Source organism: Melospiza georgiana, chromosome 1 (genome assembly GCF_028018845.1).
Source record: "Melospiza georgiana isolate bMelGeo1 chromosome 1, bMelGeo1.pri, whole genome shotgun sequence".
Taxonomy (NCBI): Eukaryota; Metazoa; Chordata; class Aves; order Passeriformes; family Passerellidae; genus Melospiza; species Melospiza georgiana.
This window is the reverse complement of record NC_080430.1, coordinates 154,301,819-154,326,900: the sequence shown is the minus strand read 5'-3', so window position 1 is coordinate 154,326,900 and position 25,082 is coordinate 154,301,819. Positions and strand designations below refer to the sequence as shown.

Genomic DNA, 25,082 nt, shown 5'->3' with positions numbered 1-25,082 from the left:
TTTTGTCCCAAATTGGATTTCCCTGATTTCTTGGATGAGGAGAGCAGTTGCTGCTACAGCCCGCATTGAACTGGGCCTATTGTGTCTGACTGAGTTGTTTGGAAAAGCACTGCACAGGTCACCTGAAGTCTCAGTTGATAGAAATAAAATAGAAAGTTTCAATTTCCCTGAAGGCACTGCATAGAGCTTAAAGACTGACTGATAAAAGCATGAAAAGGATGAAAATGGATGGAGGATGAAGGATGAACAGGGCTGGAGCCCATAGAGAAACCCATATGTAAAAGGAGCTCCAGTGAGGTTTTTCTGGCAAGTCCTGTAACTTGCCGAAGTTACAGAATGAGCAGCATGTGTTCAAAGCAAATATTCCAGGTGAGGTCATCTGGCATATTGGGGCACTCAGTGAAAATGGCCCCCCTGAGACCCCATTTTTATGGCCTTCCAGTACAATGAAAGAACTTCCAGAGAAAGGTGGAGGCATGCAAATTATTTCTTGAGAAAGTGCTGTTTCTGTATGAGATAAGAAGTTGATTGTAATGAATATTTATAATTGTGGTGGATAAATACCCCATGGCAATGTCCCCCCTGAGCTGCAGGACCAGGAGAGATCTGCTGTGAGTCCGAGCTGATCAAGAATTCCAGCTTTCTGCTACCTCCAGCTCCATCAGGGATTTCACTCCGGCTGATTTCGGGATCAGGTGGTGGGGGACACTGGGAACACATGAGGGAGGGACAGGGGACTGGGGTTTCAGACTGAGCCATGGGGAGCTCCAGCATGACATTGTGAAAACAAGGGTTGATCCCCAGATTTGGGTTGAGGTCCTGGGGTGACACCAAAAGGATCATGGGATGGAGAGCTAGACTGTATTGTAGGAGAGGGCTGAGGGGGATGCTGGAGTGGGTGAGGGGGTAGCTTTGGGATTTTGGGTGAGATTCCTGAGGGTCCTGGGGTCACAAGTGGTCTAATGAGATATGGGAGCAGGAATGAGTTCCTGGGGAGCATTGGGGGGACATCAGAAGGCTAAACACAGGACTGGGATTCAGATTGGGAGTTGGTGAAGCACTGAGGGGACCCTGGGGATGTCAGGGATTGTTCCCAGGGTTTGACCTGGGAAACTGCAGAGGGCTGGAGTGACACTAGGCGGGAAGTGAAATGAGACTGGGAGTGGGGTTGGGGGGCTAGTGGGCACAGAGACAACATTTGAAGGGTCACAGAAATGGGATTCAGGAGTTCACTACTGGGGGAACAGGGAGTTACCTCAGAATTTGGGTTAAGTTCCTGGGGGTCATTAGGGGGAACCAGTGGTTGGGGACATGGGACCATGGGAGTGGGATTGATGTCCTGGGATTCTGAGGGATACTGTGGAGTTCTGGAATGACCCCAGGATTTGGGATCAGCATTCCAGGTTACATCCTCAGGTCTTCTGGCCTGAGCTGCCCCTCTAGCCCTGCTCCAGACTGATCCCATTTGCCCTCCTCAGCCCCTCATAGAGGAACACTTCTCATGTAACCCTGTGTGCTCTTATTGTCCCCTCAGTGTGTCCCTCTTTGTCCCCTAGTGTCCCACCCAACTTCTAGTGGCCTCTCACCGCCATGGCCCTCCTGGCTCACACCCTGGCACTGCTGGCAATGGCTGTGGCCACCGTGGCCATCAAGGTGGTACCCATGGACATGGCCCAGGACTCCTTCGATGACCAGTACCGGGGCTGCGGCCCTGCCATGACCAAGGCATTACCAGCACTCTACAAATTTGAGTCTCAGAAGAATCCTCTCTTTGCCAAGACCTGGATGAAGGCCGAGGCTGAGTGGCGCAAGAGGGGCTCCCATGTGTCCCCTCTGGCATCTCCAGCCCAGGCCGTTGCTGTCATGGCCTACTCAACAAAGGACATTTACAAGGATTTCAACGCAGCCGTGCGTACGGCTGGACACTCCCGCCAGGAATACCGGAACAACTTCCACTTCAAAATGCTGCATTTCCTGCTGACCCAGGCTCTGGTGAAACTGAGGCAGGCTCAGAATGGGCAGTGTCGCCAGGTGTTCCGGGGTGTGCATGACGTCCAGTTCCAGGCCCGTCGTGGTCAGAAGGTCCGGTTTGGTCAATTCACATCGACATCACTGAGCAAAGAGGTTGCCCAGAAGTACGGAACAGATACCATATTTGAGGTTCAAACGTGCCACGGTGTGGACATCCAGGCTTTTTCCTTCTATCTGAGCAACCGTGAGGTGCTGATCCCGCCATACGAAACCTTTGAGGTCACCAAAGTCACCCAGAATGGGAAGAGAGCATGGATCACTCTCCGATCCTCCGGGACCTACAGCAAATACAACTGCGCATTGCTGTGAGGTGATGGCACAAGGGACAGCCTGGGGTGATGGAGACACCCATAATAAGGCACAGGGGACAACGACATTCACTGCAGATGGGGGACAGGGCCATTCACTGTGAGTGGGGGGACAAGGACATCCACAGCTGGGGACAAGGACCGGGATACCTTGTCTTGTGGACACTCACCGTAGGTGGGGCCACAGCGACACCCAGTGCTGGGGACAGCAAGTGTGGACAGGGGACATCCATGACAGGGCACAGGGAGTGGGGACACTCACTAAGAGTTTGGGGATCAGGACACCTCATGCTGGGCACACCAAATCTGGTGACACTGATTGCGGGCATGTGGATAAGAAGGCCCCTGACAGGGCACAGGGATGGAGATCCCCACATCTGGGGGGAGACAGGGACAGGAACACCACTGCCAGTGGTGGACAGGGACAGGGGCAGAGACAGGGACCCTCTTGTACTGATCCTGTCCCTCCACACCAAAGGCAGTGCTGTTGGGACAGGCCCTGTGTGCTGAATGCAGGTGGGGCCAGGATCCTCCTTGATACTCCCTCTCTCAACCCCTGTCAACCCCATGGCAGCCCCTGACCCCTGTCACCCCTAAGCCCACCACGATCCTTGGACAACCCTGTCCCCTAACAACCCCATGACCTCCTTGACACCCTGTCACCTGTCACCTCAGGGTCCCCCATATAACCTGCCACAACCAACACCCCACTATGGCTGTTCCTGATCCTCTGATTTCTCACATGTTCCCCCTGATGTCCTTCTTTTTCTCCCAGGTGGGAGCATCCACATGGCCACCTTTCACTTCCGAGGATGCCTCCTGGCCAATGCAGCCTTGGCAGTGGCCACCAGGATACTCTGAACCACGAGACCACCAAGGCCACCGAATTCACTGTGGTCGCTGTGGGAACCATGGCCACCATGATCATCAAGACTCCCTCAGCCACAAGGCTACCACAGCCAACCTGGCCAGGATGGCCATCAAGACCATTGTGAAAAGCCATTCTATTAAATAATTCTATCAAAAGTATTCTATTCAATAAATCTGTCACAGCCAGCAAAATATCACAATTCTTAAGCTGGGCTTGAGGTCGCTCCCCAGAGTAACACTCGTGGGAAAATATCTTTCGGACAACCTTCTCTCTTGGGGAGCATCCCCATCCAAGGGCATGAACCTCACACACATTTTATTCCAAGGGGGAATACGGGAGAGGAATCTCTGCCTGAGTAGGGGCTGGACATTCCCAAGTTCAGGTGATGAACGGCCAAGCCTGGTGCTTCACCCTCAGTTGTCAATTCAAGGCTGGTGATTTGGGCTGGTTTTAGCCCAATTCAGAAACAAAATCAGCACAAAACCTCTCTCAATGCTGCCCTGACGGCCACAAATGGGGCATTGTCCATTGACCACATTGCAAGCAGAGCATCCTGCCACATCCTGCAGTTCAGGGGAACCTTAAAGGCTGGAAATTGGAATGTTCAAGAGGGCAAGCGCAGGTCCTGTCCCTCGGGAGGGACAGACCTCAGTCAGCAGTCCCGGCAGGAGGGACCTGCTGGATCAGCTCTGGAGAAGGACCTGGGGGTGCTGGTGGGTGACCAATGGAGCTGGCCATGTGGCCTGGGACCAGGAGGGATCTAGGGGGTATCAGGAAGAGTAGGACCAGGAGGTGAGGGAGTGACCGTGCCCCTCTGCCCTTCCCAGGGAGGCATATCAGCAGTACCGTGTCTGGTTCCGTCCAGTGCTGTGTCCAGCTCCGCCCACTGCCATGTCTTGTTATGTCCTGCTCTGGACTCAATCCCATGCTCAGGGACAATGTCACCTGAGCTGGGAGGTTGGGCCATTCTGGGAATGGTGCCCACTCTGGGTCCTTCCAGCCTGACCCATGCTGGCATTTGGGGATTCTGAGAATTGTGGTGTGGGAATTGTCCACTGGAGGGCAGCAGCGAGAGCAGGAATTCAGCCACGCTGTGCAGTTCCAGGTGCCAACAGCAGGCGGCAGCACAAGCTGCAGCCGCTGCCCAGTGCCTGCCCTGCCCCATCCCGGCCTCATGGGCTCTGCAATGGTTTGGGATCAAGCAACCTTAAAGCCCATCTGGTGCCAGCCCAGGCATTGGCAGGGACATCTTCCCCTGGGCCAGGCTGCTCCAGGGCCCCCCCAGCCTGGCCTTCAACCCTTCCTGGAGTGGGGGTGCCATAGTTTTGGTATAGATTGGCAATATGATGATTGACTCTTCTAATTAAGGGATGAATCTCGTCTGTATGTTAAGAGAAGTTTTCTTGTTGTATGGCTATGTTATTGTAGTTTGTTGTTTGGACATCCTCTGTTCTCCCCACTGTCCCCTTTCCCCGCTCTGTGTTGTTTCCACCAATGGCCCTGGTTGTCGGGGTTGTCAGGGACATGTGGAGGCCAGACATGTACCTGTGCCCCTTGCATGGGGCAGCTGGGAATGGGGAAAGACTGTTGCTGGCAAGGCATGGCATGCCTCACCTCACCTCACCTCACCTCACCTCACCTCACCTCACCTCACCTCACCTCACCTCACTCCAGTTGAGTTGCCAGAAGGTCTTCACCAAAGGACAGTGAAGAAGGGTTAAATGGCAGACTTTGGGAGAGCCAAGGTTAGCTGACACAACACTGGGTATATAAAAGTCGAAGATGCCATTTTGTGGACGAGTGTCTGGAAGTCAGCCATGATCCCAGTGCTGCCTTTTTTTCTTTATTCAGTTCCTTTATTGTGTTTGTTGGTGTTTAATTAACCTTTAATAGTTTAAAGTGAGCAGTTGTTTCTCACAATCATCATGGTCTCCATGATCACCATGGCCACAATGACGCCCAGAAAAATATGTTCACCAAGGCCACCACTGCTATTTTCCCTGGAGGAAAAGGGAAAAAAGGGAAAAGAGTAGAGGAAGAGAAGAAGAAAAACAAAAATCTTCCCCACCCCCTCTCTCCCCCAACATCTCCCTGACTGTCTTTAACTTCTTTGGAAATTCATTCATTTGCATTCTTGACCAAATACTGTGCTTTCCCAAATATTCAGGATTTAAACACAACCAAACTCTATTTCTACACCACAATTAATTCAACCCTGAAAGGAATAAGATGAATGTTTCTTCACAAACAGATTGTGTGGAGCTGGTGGTAGATAGGGCCAGGGACTTGTAGAGAAGGAAGTTACCAGAGAAACTATCAGTTTCAGAAAATGATTCTCATTGACACGGACTGCTGCTCAGTCAAGGTCCTGCCAAATTCCTGAACTTTGAGAAGAAGAAAAAAGACTTAACAGGCTTATGAATATTTTTCCCCACCCAGGGTGGAATTAAAGCTCAATTCAATGTTCACGTGTATGTTTTACAGAAGGGCAGGGTGCATAGAGGGACATTCAGTAAGTGGATTGGGAAGTCTGGACCTTCCAAATACCTCTGCCAATGAGGAAAGAGGAGAGGGAGAAATGGCCAGTAAATTGGAATAAAAAGGAGGATGCATTGTCCAGCGATTTGGGAGACCTCATGACGAAATTCCCCATTGCCTCTCCCTTTATTAATGAATAAAATTACAGGACACTTCTGTCTTCTTTGTGCAAGTAAGCCTCTGGCAAGGTGAATTTTTCTGCTCAAATGTTCAATAGCAAAATTGTTGTTCCACTTGAATCCTAAGCGGTGTGATTAGCTTCAGCCAGAGTCTCATCCACAAAATGGCACCTCTGCCTTTTATACCCCTGGTGTTGCATCAGCCAAATACACATTCATAAGTAGTGATACATATACAAAAATTTTCCTTCTATATAACTCACCCCTCCCAGAGTCTGTCTGTCAGTTGCCTCTTCCATGCTGTCCATTGGTGGAGACCTTTCTTAAGTCTGACTGGAGGTGAGGTTGTCATGACATGCCTACCCAGCAACAGGCTTGGCCCTTTCCCAGTTGCCCCATGCAAGGGGCACAGATACATGCCCTCCCTCCACATGACCCTGACAACCTGGACAACCAGGGCCCCATGGTGGGAACAATAGAGAAGGGGGAAAGGGAACTATGGGGAGAAAAATGTATGTCTGAAAAACAAACCACCATAACATAACCATAAATCAACAAAACTTCTCTCAAGGTACAAACAATATTTATCCCTTAATTGTGAGAGCAAATCATCATGTTACCCATGTATACCAAAGCTGTGGCTGTCCCACTCCTGGAAGCATTGAAGGCCAGGCTGGGCAGGGCCTGGAGCAGCCCAGCTCAAGAGAAGATGTCCCTGCCCATTGCAGGGCTGGCACCAGATGGGCTTTAAGGTCGCTCCATCCCAAACCATTGCAGAGCCCCCGGGGCAAGGATGGGGCAGGGCGGGTGCTCAGCAGCACCAGCAGCTCGTGCTGCCGCCTGCTGTTGGCACCTGGAACTGCAGTTGGAGGCAGCACATGCGCAGTGCTGCTGATTTCCCGCGCTCGCTGCTGCCCTACGGTGCACAATTCCCAAGCTGCAACTGCCAGAATCGCCAAATCCCAGCATGGGTCAGGCTGTAAGGACTAAGAGAGGGCACCTGGCCCAACCTCCCAGCTCAGGCAGCATCATCCCTGATACCAGGTTTGGGTCCACAGCAGGACAGAACAGGACATGGTACTGGGCAGAGTTGGACACGGCACTCCTGATGTGCCTCCCTGGGCAGGGCAGAGGGGCACAATCACTCCCTGACCTCCTGGCCCTGCTCTTCCTGATGCCCCCTGGATCCCTCCTGGCCCCAGGCCACATGGCCAGCTTCACTAGTCAGCCACTAGCACTCCCAGGTCCATCTCCAGTACTGCTACAGCAGGTGCCACCAGCCAGGGATGGCACTGGTTACTGTCCCTCCCCAGGGACAGGACCTGCGCTTGCCCTCTTGAACATCCCAATTTCCAGCCTTTTAAGGTACCCTGAAGTGCAGGATGTGGCAGAATGCTCTGCCTGGATGTGCCCAAGGGACAATGCCCCATTTGTGGCCATCAGGGCAGCACTGAGAGAGGTCTTGTGCTGATTTTTGTGCTGAATTGGGCTAAAACCAGCTCAAATCCCCAACCCCAAATTGACAACTGAGGGTGAATCAGCAGAGCTGAGCCTGGACCAGCAGTGTCTCCAATGAACACAATCCCACTTCGACACTGCGCCACCTTGACCTGACTTTTGTGTGCTCCCCAGAGTTATGCCTTTGACCACTAGCCCCACAACCACACTCCCAGTCCCTTGTCCCTTCCCCCCTAGTGTCACCCCAGTCCCTCTGCAGTTCCCCAGCCCAAACCCTGGGAACAATCCCTGACATCCCCACGGTCACCTCAGTGCTCCACCACTCTCCAGTCTGAATCCCAGTCCTGTGTTTAGCCTTCTGATGTCCCCCTAGTTCTCCCCAGGAACTCATTTCTGCTACCACACCTCTTTAGAGCTCTTGTGACACCAGGGCCCTCAGGAACCTCACCCAAATTCCCAAAGTCACTCCCTCACCCATCCCAGCCTCCTCCTCAGCCCTCTCCTAAACCCTAGTCAAGCTCCCAGTCCTGTGACACTTTTGGAGTCACCCCTGGACCACAACTCAAATATGGGGATCAACCCCTGTCTCCACAATGTCATTCTGGAGCCCCCCATGGCCCAAGTCTGCAACCCCAGTCCCATGTCCCTCCCTCAAGTGTCTCCAGTGCCCCCCAGGAACTTGAATTGATATAGGAATAAAGTACACAGGCATTTAGTAGAAAAATCCTAAATTTATGTTTCTAAAGTTGTGAATAAGAATATTCCTTAAGTAAGTAAGAAACTGTATTGTGTAAGACGGTGAAAGGTCTATAGTACAGAAATGTGATTGAATACAGTAAGTGAAGAGTTTATGAGTTATAATAGAAGCCAAGGTGTGCATGTGACTTAGAAGCCCATTGAGTAAAAACATCTGCAGTGCATTGGAAATGAGTTACGGCGATAGGTTAGAAATGCAAAATAAATGTCCTTTAGATTAGAATGGTATATAGTGTATTGCAACAAAGAACTTGTGACCATTTTGTGTTACGGCTGACTGCCTGCTCCTCTAAAATCCCATGGCCTCTGAGACTGATGGTTATCTTAGCAATAAATCCTTCTTAGCCCAATGGCAGTCCCATCTCTTCATTAAAAGTGGTGGCAATGATAACTGGCAAATGGAATTTCTGAGCTACCATGCCAACATGGGCTCAGGTATCTCCTGGTGTTGGGGGATCTTTTCTTGGGGGGGTCCAGAAATTCTCCTGTCACACCAACAAGGCCGGGGAAGTCACCCAGGTGACTTCCCAACCACTCCTCCAAGTGATCACCTACAGGCTCAAGATGCCTAGAGGGATGTCATCTGATAGAGGACACCAATTGAGGTGCGACAGCTACTCAGCAGCTGGGAGAGGGACTGGGGGGAACTTGAGGCATGTGGGACAGTGGGAGAATGGGAGCAGGATTGGAGTGTTGAGGGGGGGGATTGTGGCCATGATATTTTCTGAAAAATCCTTTCCTTAAGATTTTTTATCCTGAGAAGCTGGGAGGCCTCAGGAACAAAATGCAAACAATGGTTATCTGCTGCTGAGAATGCAACAGGTGCATCTGTGATTGGTCTCATGTGGTTGTTTCTAATTAATGGCCAATCACAGTCAGCTGGCTCAGACTCTCTGTCCAAGCCACAAGCCTTTGTTATCATTCTTTCTTTTTCTATTCTTAGCTAGCCTTCTGATGAAATCCTTTTAGTATCTATTCTTTTAGTATCATTTTAATAGAATATATATAATAAAATAATAAATCCAGCATTCTGAAACATGGAGTCAGATCCTTGTCTCTTCCCTCATCCTAAGACCCCTGCAATCACCATCACAGTGGGAAAAAGAGGAGAAAGAAAAGGAAGTTTCAATTCTCCTAAAGGCACTGGGTAGAGTTTAAAGACTGACTGACTAAAGCAAGAAATGGATGTAAAAGTGTGGATATGCAGCATGAACGTGGAGGCGACTGAGAGCAGCCACCTTCTTTATTGTGGGCTTTTAGATAAGCAGCCAATTTTCAATCTGTCAAACTCTATTCAGGCCTCACCTCTGGGGCTGAAATTCATTTCTCAGGAATTAACACCAGGATGCTTTGTCACGGAACCTCTCATGCAGCTTTATTGCAAATCTATTTACCCACAAATATTTGTCAATCCCCAAGCTGGTGTGTGCTGGAATGTAGTATGGCCACTCCTTTGGGCAGCTGAGTGTTACCAAGGACTGACAATATTTGTTCTTCATATTTAATCAGAGATCGATGTGTAGTTATTTGACTTTTTTCTTTCCAAATGGCTCCATGGGCATGAGCAATGCTCAAAGCAGATGGCAAGTGAGTTCCTATGTTTGCTCTTTTTTTCACTGAGAGTTCTGGAGCTCTTTGTAACGCATCGAGTTCCTACTCTTGTTCCACATCTTCTTGCAGTGACAGTGAGCAGAGTATGTATCACGAATTTTTGTCCCAAATTGGATTTCCTGGCCTCTTGGATGAGGAGAGCAGTTGCTTCTACAGCCCACATTGACCTGGGCCAATTGTGGCTGATTGAGTTGTTTGGAAAAGCACCACACAGGTCACCTGAAGTCTCAGTTGATAGAAATAAAATAGAAATTTTCAATTTCCCTGAAGGCACTGAATAGAGTTTAAAGACTGACTGGCAAAAGCATGAAAAGGATGAAAATGGATGGAGGATGAAGGAAGAACATGGCTGGAGCCCATGGTGGAACAGATAAAGGAACTGCAGTGTGGATTTTTTGGCAACACAGGAGGATCAGCGCCTGCTCAAAGCAAATATTCCAGGTGAGGCCATCTGGCATATTGGGGCACTCAGTGAAAATGGCCCCCAGAGACCCCATTTTTATGGCCTTCCAGTACAATGAAAGAACTTCCAGAGAAAGGTGGAGGCATGCAAATTATTTCTTGAGAAAGTGCTGTTTCTGTATGAGATAAGAAGCTGATTGTAATGAATATTTATAATTGTGGTGGATAAATACCCCATGGCAATGTCCCCCCTGAGCTGCAGGACCAGGAGAGATCTGCTGTGAGTCCGAGCTGATCAAGAATTCTGGCTTTCTGCTACTTCCAGTTTCATCAGGGATTTCACTCCGGCTGATTTCGGTATCAGGGGCTGGGGGACACTGGGGACACATGGGGGGGGGACACGGGACTGGGGTCACAGAGTGGGGCCTTGGGGGGCTCCAACAGGAGGTTTTGGAGACAGGGGTTGATCCCCAGATTTGGGTTGGGGTCCTGGGGTGACACCAAAAGTGTCACGGGACTGGGAGCTTGAATGGGGTTTGAGAGAGGGCTGAGAGGCACACTGGGGTGGGTGAGGGAGTGGCTTTGGGAATTTGGATGAGGTTCCTGAGGGCCCTGGTGTCACAAGTGGTCTAATGAGATATGGGAGCAGGAATGAGTTCCTGGGGAGCATTGGGGTGACACTGGAAGGGTAAACACAGGATGAGATTAGAACTGTGGGTTGGTGGAGCACTGAGGTGACCCTGGGGATGTCAGGGATTGTTCCCAGGGTTTGGACTGGGGAACTGCGGAGGGTCCGGGGTGACACTAGGGGGTAAGGGATACTGGGCTGGGAGTAGGGTTATTGGGCTAGTTGGCACAGAAACGACATTTGAAGGGTCAGAAATAGAAATGGGATTCAGGAGGTCACTGCTGGGGGAACAGGGAGTTACCTCAGAATTTGGTTTAAGATGCTGGCAGTCACTAGGGGGAAACCACTGGTTGGGAATATAGGACCATGGGAGTGGGATTGTCATCCTGGAGGTCTGAAGGACACTGTGGAGTTCTGAAATGACCCCAGGATTTGGGATCAGCATTGCAGGATGTATCCACAGTTTTCTGACCTGCACTCCCCCTCTAGCCCTGCTCCAGGCTTTCCCCAGTTTCCCTCAGCCCCTCATAGAGGAACACTTCCCATGTAACCCTGTGTGCTCTTATTGTCCCCTCAGTGTGTCCCTCTTTTTCCCCTAGTGTCCCACCCAACTCCTAGTGGCCTCTCACCGCCATGGCCCTCCTGGCTCACACCCTGGCACTGCTGGTAGTGACTGTGGCCACCGTGGCCATCAAGGTGGTGCCCCTGGACATGGCCAGGGACTCCTTCGATGACCAGTACCGGGGCTGCGGCCCTGCCATGACCAAGGCATTACCAGCACTCTACAAATTTGAGTCTCAGAAGAATCCTCTCTTTGCCAAGACCTGGATGAAGGCCGAGGCTGAGTGGCGCAAGCGGGGCTCCCATGTGTCCCCTCTGGCATCTCCAGCCCAGGCCGTTGCTGTCATGGCCTACACAATGAAGTACCTGTACAAGGAGTTCAACGCAGCGGTGCACGTGGCTGGACGCTCCCGCCAGGAATACCGGAACAACTTCCACTTCAAAATGCTGCATTTCCTGCTGACCCAGGCCCTGGTGACACTGAGGCAGGCTCAGAACGGGCAGTGTCACCAGGTGTACCGGGGTGTGCGTGATGTCCGGTTCCAGGCGCAGCAAGGCCAGAGGGTCCGGTTTGGTCAATTCACATCGACATCACCGAGCAAAGAAGTTGCCCAGCATTACGGGACTGACACAATTCTCCAACTCCACACGTGTCATGGTGCAGACATCCAGGCTTTTTCCTATGATCCTAGCAACCGAGAGGTGCTGATCCCGCCATATGAAACCTTTCAGGTCACCCAAGTCATCTGGGATGGGAAGAGGACATGGATCTGGCTCCGCTCCATCGGGACCTTCAGCAAATACAACTGCGCATTGCTGTGAGGTGACAGCACTGGGGACACCCTGGGGGGATGCGGACACTCACTGTGGGCATGAGGACTCCCATGACAAGGCTCAGAGGACCATGACACTCACTGAGGATGTGGGACAGGGGTACAGGGGCACCCACACTGTGTGGGTAGACAAGGACACCCGCAGCTGGGGAGAAACACTGGGATACCCAGTGCTGGCAACGCCCACTGACAGTGTGGGGACAGGTAAACCCAGTCCTGGGGACAGCCACTGTTGGCTGTGGACACGCATGACAGGACATGTGGGGTTTGGGGACACTCCCTGTCACCTGTGGGGACACTCACTGAGAGTTTGGGGTGAGGGACACCCCATGATGGGGACACTGAATCTACGGACACCCATTGTGGGCATGGGGAAAGGAACACCCATGACAGGGCACTGGGAGGGGAACCCCTCAGCTGGGAGGGGACAGGGACAGGGACATTCCTGCCAGGAAAGGCCAGGGACAGAGACAGCAACAGCGACAGGGACGTTCCTATACTGACCCTGTCCCTCCCTACCAAATGCAGTGTTGTGGGGATGGGCCCTGTGTGCTGTACATGGGTGGGCCAGGAGCCCCATAGCATTCCCTGAACCCCTGTCACCTCCTGCCACCCCTATGACACTCTGTGAGTACCCCTAACCCCTGTCACTGCTAAGCCCACCATGAAATCTCTTACACCACTGGCTCCCATACCCCACAGCCCCCAACACCTTGTCACCTGTCACCTCGTGGTCCCCATTTATCTTGTCACCCCTGACATACCATTATGACTGTCCCTGACCTCCTTACTTCTTCCATGGTCCCCCTGACCCCCATCTTTCTTCCCCAGGAGCATCCCCGGGAGCATCCCCTGGAGCATCCCCAGAGCCTTCTTCCACCTCAGAGAACTCCTCCTCACCCCCCATCTCTGGAAGTTACCTCCAGGATCCCCTGAGTCACCAGGCTGGCAAGGCCACCGAGGTCACTGTGGTCACTGTGGTGACTTTGGCAACCACGGCCACCATGGATGCCAAGGTCACTGTCATTGCTGTGGCCACCACAATCAGCAAGACCACCAAGACTCCCATGGAAATAAGACCCCCAAAACTACTAAGGCTGCCACAGCCACTTTGCCCACCATGCTCACTGTAACCACCAAGGCCACTGTGACCACCTGATCACCAAGACACCCTCAGCCACAAGGATACCATAGCTGCTCTGGTCAGTGCGGCCACCAAGGCCACTGTGCAAAGAAATTCTATTAAATAATTCAATCAAAACAATTCCCTTAAATAAATCTGTGACGGCCAGCCAAAAGTGGCAAGGGCTCAATGTCACTCACCACAACAACACTTGTGGGAATGTCTCTTTCTCTCAACCTAGAGGAGAATCCTTGGGGAGCATCCCCTTCCCAGACGAGGAACCTCTCATACATTTCATTCCAAGCAGGAATAGGGGAGAGGGATCTCTGTCTGAGATGCAACTGGACATTCCCAGGGTCAGTTAATGGATGGCCAGGCCAAGCTCTGGTGCTTCACCCTAGTTGTCACGTCAGGGTGGTGATTTGGGCTGGTTTTCACCAAATTCAGCACCAATATCAGTACAAGATCCCTCCCATTGCAGCCCTGATGGCCACAAATGGGCCAATTATCCCTTGTCCAGAATCCAGGCAAAGCATTCTGCCATATCCTGCACTTCAAGGGGACCTTAAAGGCTGGCAACTGGGAGGTTCAAGAGGGCAAGAGCAGGTCCTGTCCCTGGGGAGAGACAGTCCCCAGTGTCAGTCCCAAATGGGGATGACCAGCTGGAGCAGCTCTGGAGAAGGACGTGGGGGTGCTGGTGGGTGATCAGCATAACTGGCCAACTGTCCTGGGACCAGGAGGGATCCTGGGGGCACCAAAATGAGCAGGGCCAGGAGGCCAGGGAGTGTTCGTGTCCCTCTGCCTTGCCCAGGGAGGCACATCAGGTGTGCCATGTACAACTCTGCCCAGTGCTCCATCCAGTTCTGGGCTGCTCTGGACCAAACTCTGGTCTCAGGGATGACGCTGCCTGGGCTGGGCGGTTGGGTCAGGTGCCCACTCTGGGTCCTTCCAGCCTCACCCATTCTGGCATTTGGGGATTCTGGCAGCGGTGGCCTTGGAGGACACATTTTTCTGGGGGTCATGCTGGCCATGGTGATCGTGGAGACCTTGGTGACTGTGAGAAATAATTGCTCACTTTCTAATTTTAAAGGTTTATTAGACCTCAACAACACAACAAAGGGACTGCCAGTGGCTCATCCACAAAATGGTGGCTTCATCTTTTATACCCCCAGCGTTGCATCAGCCAAACCTGGCTTTCCCAAAGTCTGCCATTCAAACCTTCTTTGCCATGTGTTGGTGGATAATTTCTTGTTACTTGACTGGAGGTGAAGTGAAGTGAGGTGAGGTGAGGTGAGGTGAGGTGAGGTGAGGTAGGGTGAGATGAGGTGAGGTAAGGTGAGATGAGGGGATGTGAGGCATGCCACGCCTCCCCAGCAACAGGTTTTCCCCATTCCCAAATGCCCAATGCCAGAGGCACAGGTACATGTCTGGCCTCCACATATCCCTGACAACTCTGACAACCAGGGCCATCTGGTATGAACAATACACAGGGGGGAAAGGGGGCAGTGGAGACAGCAAAGGACGTCCGAAAACCAAGCTACAATCACATAAAAATAAGTCAACAAAATTTCTCTTAATATACACACAATACTCACCCTTTAACTGTGAGAGTCAATTATCATATTACCAATCTATAACCAAGTTGTTGCCCCACACCTGGAAGCGTTCAAGGCCAGACTGGGCAGGGCCTGGAGCAGCCTGGCCCAGGGGAAGAGGTCTCTGCCCATGGCAGGGCTGGCACTGGATGGGCTTTAAGGTCACTCCAGCCCGGAGAAGCACATGTGCAGTGCCGCTGATTTCCCATGCTTGCTGCTGCTCTCCGGAGGACAATTCCCAAACCACAACTGCCAGAATCCCCAAATCCCAGAATGAGTCAGGCTGGAAGGACCCAGAGTGGGCACCTGGCCCAACCACCCAGCCCAGGCAGCATCATCCCAGAGACCACGATTGGGTCCAGAGCATCCCAGAACTGGACACAGCACTGGGCAGAGGTGGACACAGCACTTCTGATGTGCCTCCCTGGGCAGGGCAGAGGGGCACGAACACTCCCTGACTTCCCGGCCCTGCTCTTCCTGATAACCCCTGGATCCCTTCTTGCCCCAGGCAACACAGTCAGCTCCCCTGGTCACCCACCAGCACCCCCACGTCCTTCTCCAGAACTGCTCCAGCTGGCCCCCCCCAGCCTGGACTGGCAGTGGGGACTGTGCCTCCCCAGGGACAGAACCTGCCCTTGCCCTCTTGAACCTCCCAAACCCCAGCCTTTAAGGTCCCCATGAACTGCAGGATGTGGCAGGATGCTTTGCCTGGAATCTGGCCGAGGGACAATGCCCCATTCATGGCCATCATGGCTGCACTGAGAGGGGTCTTCTGCTGATTTGGGTTCTGAATTGGGCTAAAACCAGCCCAAATCACCAACCCTGAATTGACAACTGAGGCTAAAAGACCAGAGCGGGGCCTGGCCATCTATCAACTAACCCTGGGAATGTCCAGTCCCCTCTCAGACAGGGATTCCTCTCCCCTGTTCCTGCTTGAAATGAAATGTATGTGACGATCCTCCCTTGGGAGGAGGATTCTTGCCAGGGATTCTCCTCAAGGATGAGAGAAAGAGACATTCCCACAAGTGTTGGTGTGAGGACTGACATTGAGCCCTGCATAAGAATTGTCTCTTTTTGCTGGCTTTGACAGAATTATTTAATGAAACTGTTTTGATAGAATTTTTTAATAGAATTGCTTTGTACAATGGCCCTGATGTGCACAGTGGTCAGAGTGGCTCTGGTGGCTCAGGGAGTCTTGGTGTTCACAGCGGCCTTGGTGGTTATACAGACCATGGTGTCCGGGTGGCAGTAGCTGCCAATGCCATAGTGGCAGTGGTGGCCATGGTGGCCTTGGTGGCCTTGTTTCTCTGGTCATCCTGGTGGCTTTGGTGATCGTGGTGGCCACAGTGACAACAGTGACCTTGGTTGCCACAGTGACCACAGTGAAGACAGTGACCTTGGTGGCCTCATGGCTCAGAGGATCCCTGTTGCCACTGCAAGAGCTGTGGTGGCCAGGAGGAGTCTGCCGACATGGAAAGGGGCCCTGGGGATGCTTCCACCTGGGAGACAGAGAGAGGGGTCAGGGGGACCATGTGGGGAGTGAGGGGGTTGGGGACGGATAAAATGGGGTGTTAGGGGTAACTGGTGAGATGGGGCCATGAATTGACAGGTGACAGGGTGTTGTGGGGGGCATGGGGGGTACAGAGGCCAGGGAGGTCAGGGGTGTCATGGCTTAGCAGTGACAGTGTCAAGAGGAGTCAGAGGTGTCATAGGGGGGACCGAGGTTCAGGGAGCGCCAGGGAGTGTCCGTGACTCACCCACATCCAGCACACAGGGCCCATCCCCACAGGGATGCAGCGGAGGGGGACTGGGTAGTCACAGGGGGTCCTTATCTCTTTCTCTGTTCCTGTTGTCCCATGGCAGGGGTGTCCCGGTCTGTGTTCCCTCCCAGAAATTGGAGTCCCCATCCCTGTGCCCTCATGGGCATTCCTGTCCCCATGCCCACATTCATGTCCCCAAACTTGGTGTCCCCAGCATGGGCTGTCCCTGTCCCCAAATGCTCAGTGATTTTCCCCACCCTCTGTGCCCTGTCAAGAGTATCCACTGTGTATACGGGGTCTCCCCCCCACTGGGTGTTGCTGTCCCCCAACCCCGAGGGAGTGTCATTGTCCCTGTGCCTTATCATGGTGTCCCCATGGCCACAGTGGGTGTCCCCATTGCCCCAGGCTGTCACCTGTGGCGTCACCTTCCAGCCACTCGCAGTTGTAGTTGCTGAAGGTCCCGTTGGACCAGAGGTGGATCCATGCACTGTCCCCTTCCTGGCAGACTTCGATGACCTTGAAGGTCTCAAAGGGTGGGATCAGCACTTCCTTCTCACCGGGATAGTTGGAGAATTCCCGGATTTCTGCACCATGGCACGTGTGCACCTGGAACATCGTGTCCATCCCGAATTGCTGGGAGGCTTCTTGACTCTGTGACGCCGATGTGAATTGACCGAATCGGATGATGTCACCATGCTCTGCCTTGAACCTGACCCCATGCACCCCCCGGTACACGTTGTGACACTGCGGTCCCTGAGTGACCCTCAGTGTCTTCAGGGCCTGGGTCAGCAGGAAATGCAGCGTTTTGAAGTGGAACTTGTCCTGGTATTCCTGGCGGGAGCGCCCGGCCACACGCACGGCTGCGTTGAAGTTCTTGTACAGATCATCCATCGTGTAGGCCATGAGGGCAACAGCCTGGGCTGGGGACGACAAAGGGGACACAGGGGACCCCAGACTCTGCCACTTGGCTCTGGCCTTAGGCCAGGCCTGGGCAAAGAGAGGGTTCTGATCAAAGTCGGAGCGGTTGAGGGCTGACAACACCTCAGTCATGACAGGACCACACTCCCGGTACTGGTCATCAAAAGAATCCTGGGCCATGTCCAGGGTTACCACCTTGACAGCTGTGGTGGCCACGGTCATTGCCAGCAGTGCCGGGGTTTGCACCAGGAGGGCCATAGAGTGGAGAGGCTACAAGGATGAGGGTGGAACACTGCAGGACACAGAGGGGACACAGAGGAGACACAGAGAGGGTTCCTCAGTGAGGGATTGGGGAGGGAAGTGGGGTCAGCCCAGGGGGATAGAGAGGCACTTCTTGCCAGCAGACCCCTGGGCATGTCTGGAGTCCCTGAACCAAATCCTGGGGGTCACTCCCTGAGACCCCCAGTGTTCCCCTCGGCTGGTCCCCAGACCCCAATCCCACTCCCAGTCTCCAATTTCTTCGGTGTCACCCCAGAACATCAACCCAAATCCAGCCATCACTCCCTTCCACCACACCGTCTATCAGCCTCCCATCACCCCAATCCCACTCTCACCACCCCCTGTCCCCCCTCATTTTCCCCCAGAGCCCCCCATTACCCCAATCCCCAACATGTGACTCCTCCACTGTCCCCCCAGCACCACATACCCAATCCCTCAGTCCTGTGCCTCCCCCAAGAATCCCCAGGGGTCCCTCCAGCCTCAATACTGAAATCAGCTGGAGTGAACTCCCTGATGGAACTGCAGCTATCAGAAAACTGCAATTCTTTATCAGCTCAGACTCACAGTGGATCTCTCCTCGTCCTGCAGGTCACGGGGGACTTTGCCACAGGGTCTTTATCCACCACAATTTCAAATATTCATTACAATGTGTCCCTCACCTAGTACAGAAACTTCACATTTCTGAAAAATAATTTTCATGCTTCTGCCTCTTTCTGGAAATCCTTTTATGGTACCGGAGAGTCCTAAAAATGAGTTTTCTCAGTGTGGTTTTCACAGTACGCCCTAATATCCCAGAAGACCCCAGCTTGAACTTTCACATTTGGCAGACACTGCTGCTCCTTCTGTGTTACAGAACTTGCCAAAAACCCCTCAAATGACTTCCCTTTATCTCTTTCTCTTTGCTCTCATGTGCACACATTTTGCATTCTATTATGGCTTTTTGCTAGTTCTTCTTTAAGGCCTATCCAGCACCTTTAAGGGATCTGAAACTTTCTGTTCTCTCTCTAATTGTTCAGGCCCCATGATCCCAATCCCACAGTCCCATGTCCCCCCAGTTCCACCCAGTCCCACTCCCCATTGCTCACTGAGTTGCTCTCACACCTCAAATACCACTTGGGGTCCCCTAACAGATGACATCCCTGTAGGCATCTTGAGCCTGGGGATGATCTCTTAGAGGAGCACCTGGGTGACTTCCCTGTGTGGCAGGAGAAGTTCTGGACCTCCAAGAGGGGATCCACCAACACCAGGAGATACCTGAGCTCATGTTGGCGTGGTAGCTCAGAAAATCCATTTGCCAGTTATCCCCAGGAGTGTTTCCTCTTTCTGTGATGCCTGGTGGTGGTGATTTTGAATTCAAAGGAACCTCTCATGCAGTTTTAATGCAAGTCTACTTCCCACAGGGATTTGTTGATCCCCAAGCTGGTGTGCCCCATATTGTATTACGGCCACTTCTTTGGGCAGCTCAGCGCAGCTCAGTCACCCAGGCACTGCCCCAAGAGATCATCCCCAGGCTCAAGGTGCCTCCAGGGATGTCTGTTGAGGGATTTTTGTGGGAAAATGGACACTGTGCCCAAGCCAGTGTTTAAGGGGTCTGAGTAGAACTTCACAGTGTCCCCGATAGCTCAAAAACAGGAAGAGCCTACTCAGGAGAAAAACAAGTCCAGGATGTGAGGCACGCTAAGAAGACGGAGCAAAAAAACCACAGCAGAGTGCATGAAGGCAAAACAATAAACCACAATGATATGCATGAAGAAAGAAGACTAACCAATCAGCTGAAGGCTTGAGACATGTGCACAGATAGGCTGAACCAATCATGTATTAGCTTGAGCTAAGTGAACAACAGAACAAAGACCAAATACATTTTGTTCTTGCAATAAATTTGATTTCACTTGATCATATTGATCATGGCGTGATGTCCCATTCACGTGCTGATCCTCCACAGATGGCATCTGATAGGGAACCCCAAGTGGTATCTGAGGTGTGAGTGCAATTCAACGAGCAGTGGGGAGTGGGACTGGGGGCAACTGGGGGGACATGGGATGGTGGGATTGGGGACCTGGAGGGTGAGCAATAAGAGAGAGAATAGAAAGTTTTAGATGCCTTAATGTTGCTGGGTACAGTTTAAAGATGAATGGGCATAAAACAATAAAAGGATGTAAAAGTGTGGACATAGCAGGACAGAGGTGGTTGTAATCTGTGAAGAAACAGATAAAGGAAACTGCTGTAAAGGGTTTTTGGAAAGTACTGTAACACAGAAGGAGCAGCGCCTTCCCAAAGTGAAATTATGAGGCAAGGTCATCTGGGATAATGGAGTACTCAGTGAAAACTACACTGAGATAACTTTTTTATAGGACTCTCCAGCACAATGAAAATTATTTCCTAAAAGAGACAGAGTCATGCAGATTATTTATGGGAAAAATGCTGGTTTCTGTATTAGATAAAGTACACCATTTCATTCATATTTATAATTATGATGCATAAATACCCAATGGAAGAGTCCCCCCTGACATGCAGGACCAGGAGAGATCCCCTGTGAGTCAGAGCTGATCAAGAATTCTGGCTTTCTGATACATCCAGTTCCATCAGGGAGTTCACTCTGGTTGATTTCGGTATCAGGGACTGGTCCCCCTTGGGGGGAAACGTGGGACTGAAGGATTGGGATCTGGAGGGGCACTGGGGGTGTCATAGGACAGGGACTGGGGTCCTAGGGTGGTCCTGGAGCCAGCAATGGGAGACACAGAACCATGGGAGTGGCAATGGGGTACTGGGGGACTCTTGGGGGGCACGTGGGACTGGATCAGGGTCTAGGGGTCACCAGGGAGGTCATGGGACTGAGAGTGGAATTCAGGTAAGGGGGGGAGGGGACAGGGACAAGTGGGACCCATTGGGGACCCTAAACCTGGAGTTAGGGTCCTGGGGGACATGGGGTCACTGGGAGGGGTACAAGGGATTGGGGTAATGGAGACACTGGGAAACACCGGGAGGCAGGGACACAGAACGGTGGGAATGGAATTGAGATTCTGGGGGTCACTGGGGCTACTGCGAGGGGTCAGGAAGTGACCCCTGGATTTGAGTAAGGGTCCTGCAGGCAGGCTGACAAAACACATTGAGGGGGTTATAGGACTGTGGGGGTGGGATTGGGAGTTGGGGTGTTTGGGGGACATTGGGGCATCCAGGAGTGACTCCAGGATTTGGGATCAGATTCCAGGACATGTTCAGGGGTCATGTCCAGCTCTTTTAATTCCTCTCCTGCAGATCACCACATTTCCTAAAGTAAAGCTTTTCTGGGAATTTTTGTTATAGGCAAATCAAAGTTTTACTTTTCAAACTTCATTTTACAAAGGGGTGCTGGAGAAATGTTCCTCCATTTTTCCTCATTCACTGCAGACCCTTAGAAATGACCAGGAGGGACTGGAGCATGTCCAGGGAAGGGATGGAGGTGTGGAAGTGTCTGGAGCAGCAGGAAAGGCTGAGGGACCTGGTGGGGGCTGCTCAGTGCAATTTTAAAAGGATGAATGGTCAGTCTGGGGCCTGTTCCAAATTTCCTGATTTGAGGCAATGCAACAGAAGAAGCACTGGGAGGAAAGAAAGAAAAACAAACAGAATGAGAAAGGAAGAAAAATAAAATGGAGAAAAGGGGACAGAGGTTGCACCCCCTATTTTTTGATGAAAAACCCTGATGTTTCGCTGAGGAAACACTTCTTTTCTTTCAAATCAGGGATTTTCCCTCTTTACCTGCTCATCTCCATGGGAGAGCTGGGGGACACTGCAGGGAGCAGGGGGTCATCCCTGCATTTGGGTTGCAGTCCTGGGGTGTATCATTTCCAACAACTCCAAAGGGAACACCAGACTGGGAGTGGGATTGGGGCAAGGAGGTGAGGCAAGAGCGATACTGGGAATGTCAGGGGGTGACCCCAGATTTGGGTTGGGGTTCTGGAGAGTGTGAAAGGACATTGGGGACATTGCACCAAGAATGCGGGTGTGGGATTTGGGCCCCTGGGGAGACTGGAGGACACTGGGTCACCCAGGAGTTACCCCACGATTTGGGATCAGGCTCTCAGGATGTGTATAAACGTCTCTTGGCCAAGGCTGCCCTCCCTGTCCTTGGGCTGACTCCATCCTCCTTCCCCAGCTCCTAAAGGATAGGTCTTCTCTGTGTCCCGTGGTCCCCCCATGTCCCCTCAGCATCCTCTCAGCGTCCCATCGGTGTCCTGCCATGTTCCTCAGTGTTCCCCGTGTCCCACAGTGCCCCCTCAGTTTCCCAGTGTCCCCCAGTGTTTCACACTGGTCCTGGTGGCCTCTCCCTTCTCTGGACTCCCTGGTTAGGACCCTGGCACTGCTGGCAATGACCATGGCCAACACAGGCTTCTCAGTTGTCCCCCTGGACATGGCCTGGAACTCCTTTGATGACCAGTACCCAGGGCTGCCGACACACCATGACTGAGTTGTTACCAGCCCTCAATCACTTTGAGTTCCAGCAGAATCCTCTGTTTGCCCAGACCTGGGTGAAGGCTGCAGACCAGTGGTGGAGGCGGGGGCCCCCTGTGACCCCTCTGTCCCCAGCCCAGGCCATTGCCCTCATGACCTATACAATGAAGGACGTGCACAAGGAGTTCAATGCCGCCGTGCATGTGGCCAGGCGCTCCCACCAGGAATACCGGAACAACTTCCACTTCAAAACACTGCATTTCCTGCTGATCCAGGCCCTGGTGACACTGAGGGACAATCGGGGACCACGATGTCACCATGTGTTTCGGGGGGTGCGTGGTGTCTTGTTCGAAGCACGCTATGGTGACACCATCCGGTTTGGTCGATTCACATCAACATCACTGCATAAACAGATTGCTCAGCAATTTGGGACAGACACGATGTTCCAGGTGCAGACATGTTACGGAGTGGATATCCAAAAATTTTCCTCCAATCCTAGTGAGAAGGAGGTGCTGATCCCACCCTTTGAGACCTTTGAGGTCACCAGTGTCACCCAGGAAGGAGACAGGGCATTGATCCAGCTCCGCTCCAGTGGGACCTTCAGCAGATACAGCTGTGAGTGGCTGCGACGTGACACCATGGGGAAGACCTGGAAGACAGGGATACCCACTGCGGGTATGGGGACACCCATGAGAAAGGCACAGGGGAAAATGACACCCACAGGTGATGGGGGACAGGGACAGAGACACACATGACAGGGTGCAGGGAGGGGACACGGACACCCCTTCCAGGGAATGTCAGGTACAGGGACGGAGAAATGGACAGAGATAGGAACCCTCCTCTGCTGTCTCCATCCCTCCCCTCTGCAGACCAGCTCTCTGGGGACCAGCCCTATGAGCTGGTCATTGGTGGGCCAGGACCATCCTGACCTCCCCTGAGCCTCTCCCACCCGCCCTGACACCCCCCATGGCACTCCCTATCTCCCCCAACACCTGTCAGCCCCAAAGACCATCATGGTCCCCCTGAAACCCCTTGCTCCCTGTATTACCCCACTGCTCCTCTGAAACCCCATCATCCCTAAAGCCCCCATGGCCCCTTGACCACAAACCTCCCTCCTGCACACCAGCCACTGGTCACCCCCAACCCTCCCAATGCCCATGGCCCCCATCTTTACTCACCCCGTGTTATGGCCCCCTCTGAACCCCGGACAGCCCCCATGGCCCTCCTGACTACCCTGATCCCCACCCCCATGGTATTCCATCCCACCTGAACTCCCCTCACGCCCCTCCTTGTACCCCTGAAATTCCTGACCCCTCTCTGACCCGCCTCAACCTGTTCAACTCCATGGACCACTCATCCTCCTCTTTTTCCCCCCAGGTGGGAGCATCCCCAGGGCCCCCTCTCACCTCAGAGGGCTCCTCCTGGCCACTACAGCCCTGGCAGTGGCCACCAGGATTGTCTGAGCCACGAGGTAATGAAGGTCACCGTGGTCTCCACAATCACCAAAGCCACCATGACCGCCAGAGAAAAGAGGCAACCAAGGCTACCAAGGCCACCACTGCCATTTTCCCTGGGCAGAAAAAAGGGAAAAAAGAGGAAGAGAAGAGAAAAAGAAAATTCTACCTACTCCCCACCCACAACATTTCATTAACTGCCCTTTACTTCTTTGAAAATTCATTTTTTTTCGTTCTTGCCCGAATCCTGTGAATTCCCACATATTCTGCACTTAAACCAAACCAAACTCTATTTCCTCATCCCAATTAATTCAACCTAGAAAGGAAAAAGAGGAATGTTTCTTCACAAATAGATTGTGTGAATCTGGTGGTAGATAGAGCCTGGGACTTGCAGATAAGGAAGTTATCGGAGAAACTGTCAGTTTAAGAAAATATTCTTCATTGACATGGACTGCTGCACAGACAAGATCCTGCAAAATTCCTGAACCACAACAAGAAGAACAAAGCTTTTACAGGCTTATGAATATTAATTACCCTGCCCAGGGTGACCTTAAAGCTCATTTTAATGGTCATGGGTTAGTGTTACAGAAGGGTGGGGTGCATAGCAAGGGAGATGTTCATTAGGTGGATTGAGAGGTCTGCACCTTCCAAGTACCTCAGCCAATGGGGAAAGGAAGTGGGAGATACGGGTGGGAAATTGGGGTAAAAAGAGGCTGCATCTCCAGCAATTTGAGACACACCATGGGGAAATTCCCCATGGCCTCTTCCTTTGATCACGAATAAAATTACAGGGCACTTCTGTCTCCTTTCTGCAAGTAAATCTCTGGCAAGGTGAATTTTTCTGCTCCAAAGGTAGATAGCACAAATGTTCCACTTGAATCCTATGCGATATGCTTAGCTGCAGTCAGAGTCTCATCCACAAAATGGCAGCTCTGTCCTTTATACCCCTGGTGTTGCATCAGCCAAATACATATTCAGAAGCAGTCACACATATTCAAACATTTTCCTTCTTCATCCCTGGCCCCTCCCACCGCCTGCCAGTTAACTGTTCCATGCTGTCCATTGGTGGAGACCTTCCTGCAGTGTGGTAGGAGGTGAGATGTTGCCATGCCACGCCTCCCCGCAGCAGCAGGCTTTCCCCATTCCCAACCACCCCGTGCAAGGGGCACAGGTACATGTCCCTGACAATCCTGACAAGCACAGCTGTCCTGTGCAACAATACAGGTGGGGGAAAGGGGGCAATGGGGAGAACACAGAGTGTCAAAACAACAAACTAAATAACATAACCATACATCAACAAAATTTCGCTTAACATAAACACAATATTCATCCCTTAATTTTGAGAGTCAATCATCATATTAGCCATCTATAACAAAGCTGTGGCTGCCCCACTCCTGGAACAGTTCAAG

General features: G+C 52.2%; 4 protein-coding genes across 4 annotated transcripts; 3 read left to right on the top strand and 1 right to left on the bottom strand.

Annotated features, from left to right (window-relative positions):
• The first annotated feature begins 1,590 nt into the window (after positions 1 to 1,590).
• Positions 1,591 to 7,520, top strand: LOC131087218 (NAD(P)(+)--arginine ADP-ribosyltransferase 2-like). The gene is made up of 3 exons (XM_058030746.1): positions 1,591 to 2,336; positions 3,115 to 3,241; positions 7,500 to 7,520. The coding sequence occupies exons 1-3, from the start codon at positions 1,591 to 1,593 to the stop codon at positions 7,518 to 7,520; spliced, it is 894 nt and encodes a 297-aa protein (XP_057886729.1).
• A 3,835-nt stretch (positions 7,521 to 11,355) lies between these two features.
• Positions 11,356 to 12,105, top strand: LOC131087147 (NAD(P)(+)--arginine ADP-ribosyltransferase 2-like). Its single transcript, XM_058030618.1, has one exon. It carries the CDS (start codon positions 11,356 to 11,358, stop codon positions 12,103 to 12,105), a length of 750 nt encoding a protein of 249 aa, XP_057886601.1.
• Positions 12,106 to 16,247: 4,142 nt separating this feature from the next.
• Positions 16,248 to 17,770, bottom strand: LOC131087068 (erythroblast NAD(P)(+)--arginine ADP-ribosyltransferase-like). Its single transcript, XM_058030493.1, has 2 exons — positions 17,020 to 17,770; positions 16,248 to 16,333 (listed from the first exon to the last, which is right to left on the bottom strand). The coding sequence occupies exons 1-2, from the start codon at positions 17,768 to 17,770 to the stop codon at positions 16,248 to 16,250; spliced, it is 837 nt and encodes a 278-aa protein (XP_057886476.1).
• A 2,777-nt stretch (positions 17,771 to 20,547) lies between these two features.
• On the top strand, positions 20,548 to 23,682 carry LOC131086995 (erythroblast NAD(P)(+)--arginine ADP-ribosyltransferase-like). The gene is given in 6 exon segments (XM_058030376.1): positions 20,548 to 20,639; positions 21,179 to 21,272; positions 22,038 to 22,208; positions 22,210 to 22,894; positions 23,089 to 23,127; positions 23,597 to 23,682. Coding segments are annotated over 6 exon segments (1,167 nt in total).
• Positions 23,683 to 25,082: the final 1,400 nt, after the last annotated feature.

Excerpts from the sequence above, each read along its gene's own strand:
- LOC131087147 (XM_058030618.1), top strand. The coding sequence starts at position 11,356 with ATGGCCCTCCTGGCTCACACCCTGGCACTGCTGGTAGTGACTGTGGCC.
- LOC131087218 (XM_058030746.1), top strand. The coding sequence starts at position 1,591 with ATGGCCCTCCTGGCTCACACCCTGGCACTGCTGGCAATGGCTGTGGCC. Across the intron at positions 2,337-3,114 it reads AAATACAACTGCGCATTGCT|GTGGGAGCATCCACATGGCC; the intron begins GTGAGGTGATGG and ends TTTTTCTCCCAG. Across the intron at positions 3,242-7,499 it reads CCGAATTCACTGTGGTCGCT|AGTTATGCCTTTGACCACTA; the intron begins GTGGGAACCATG and ends TGTGCTCCCCAG.
- LOC131087068 (XM_058030493.1), bottom strand. The coding sequence starts at position 17,770 with ATGGCCCTCCTGGTGCAAACCCCGGCACTGCTGGCAATGACCGTGGCC. Across the intron at positions 16,334-17,019 it reads CAACTGCGAGTGGCTGGAAG|GTGGAAGCATCCCCAGGGCC; the intron begins GTGACGCCACAG and ends TCTGTCTCCCAG.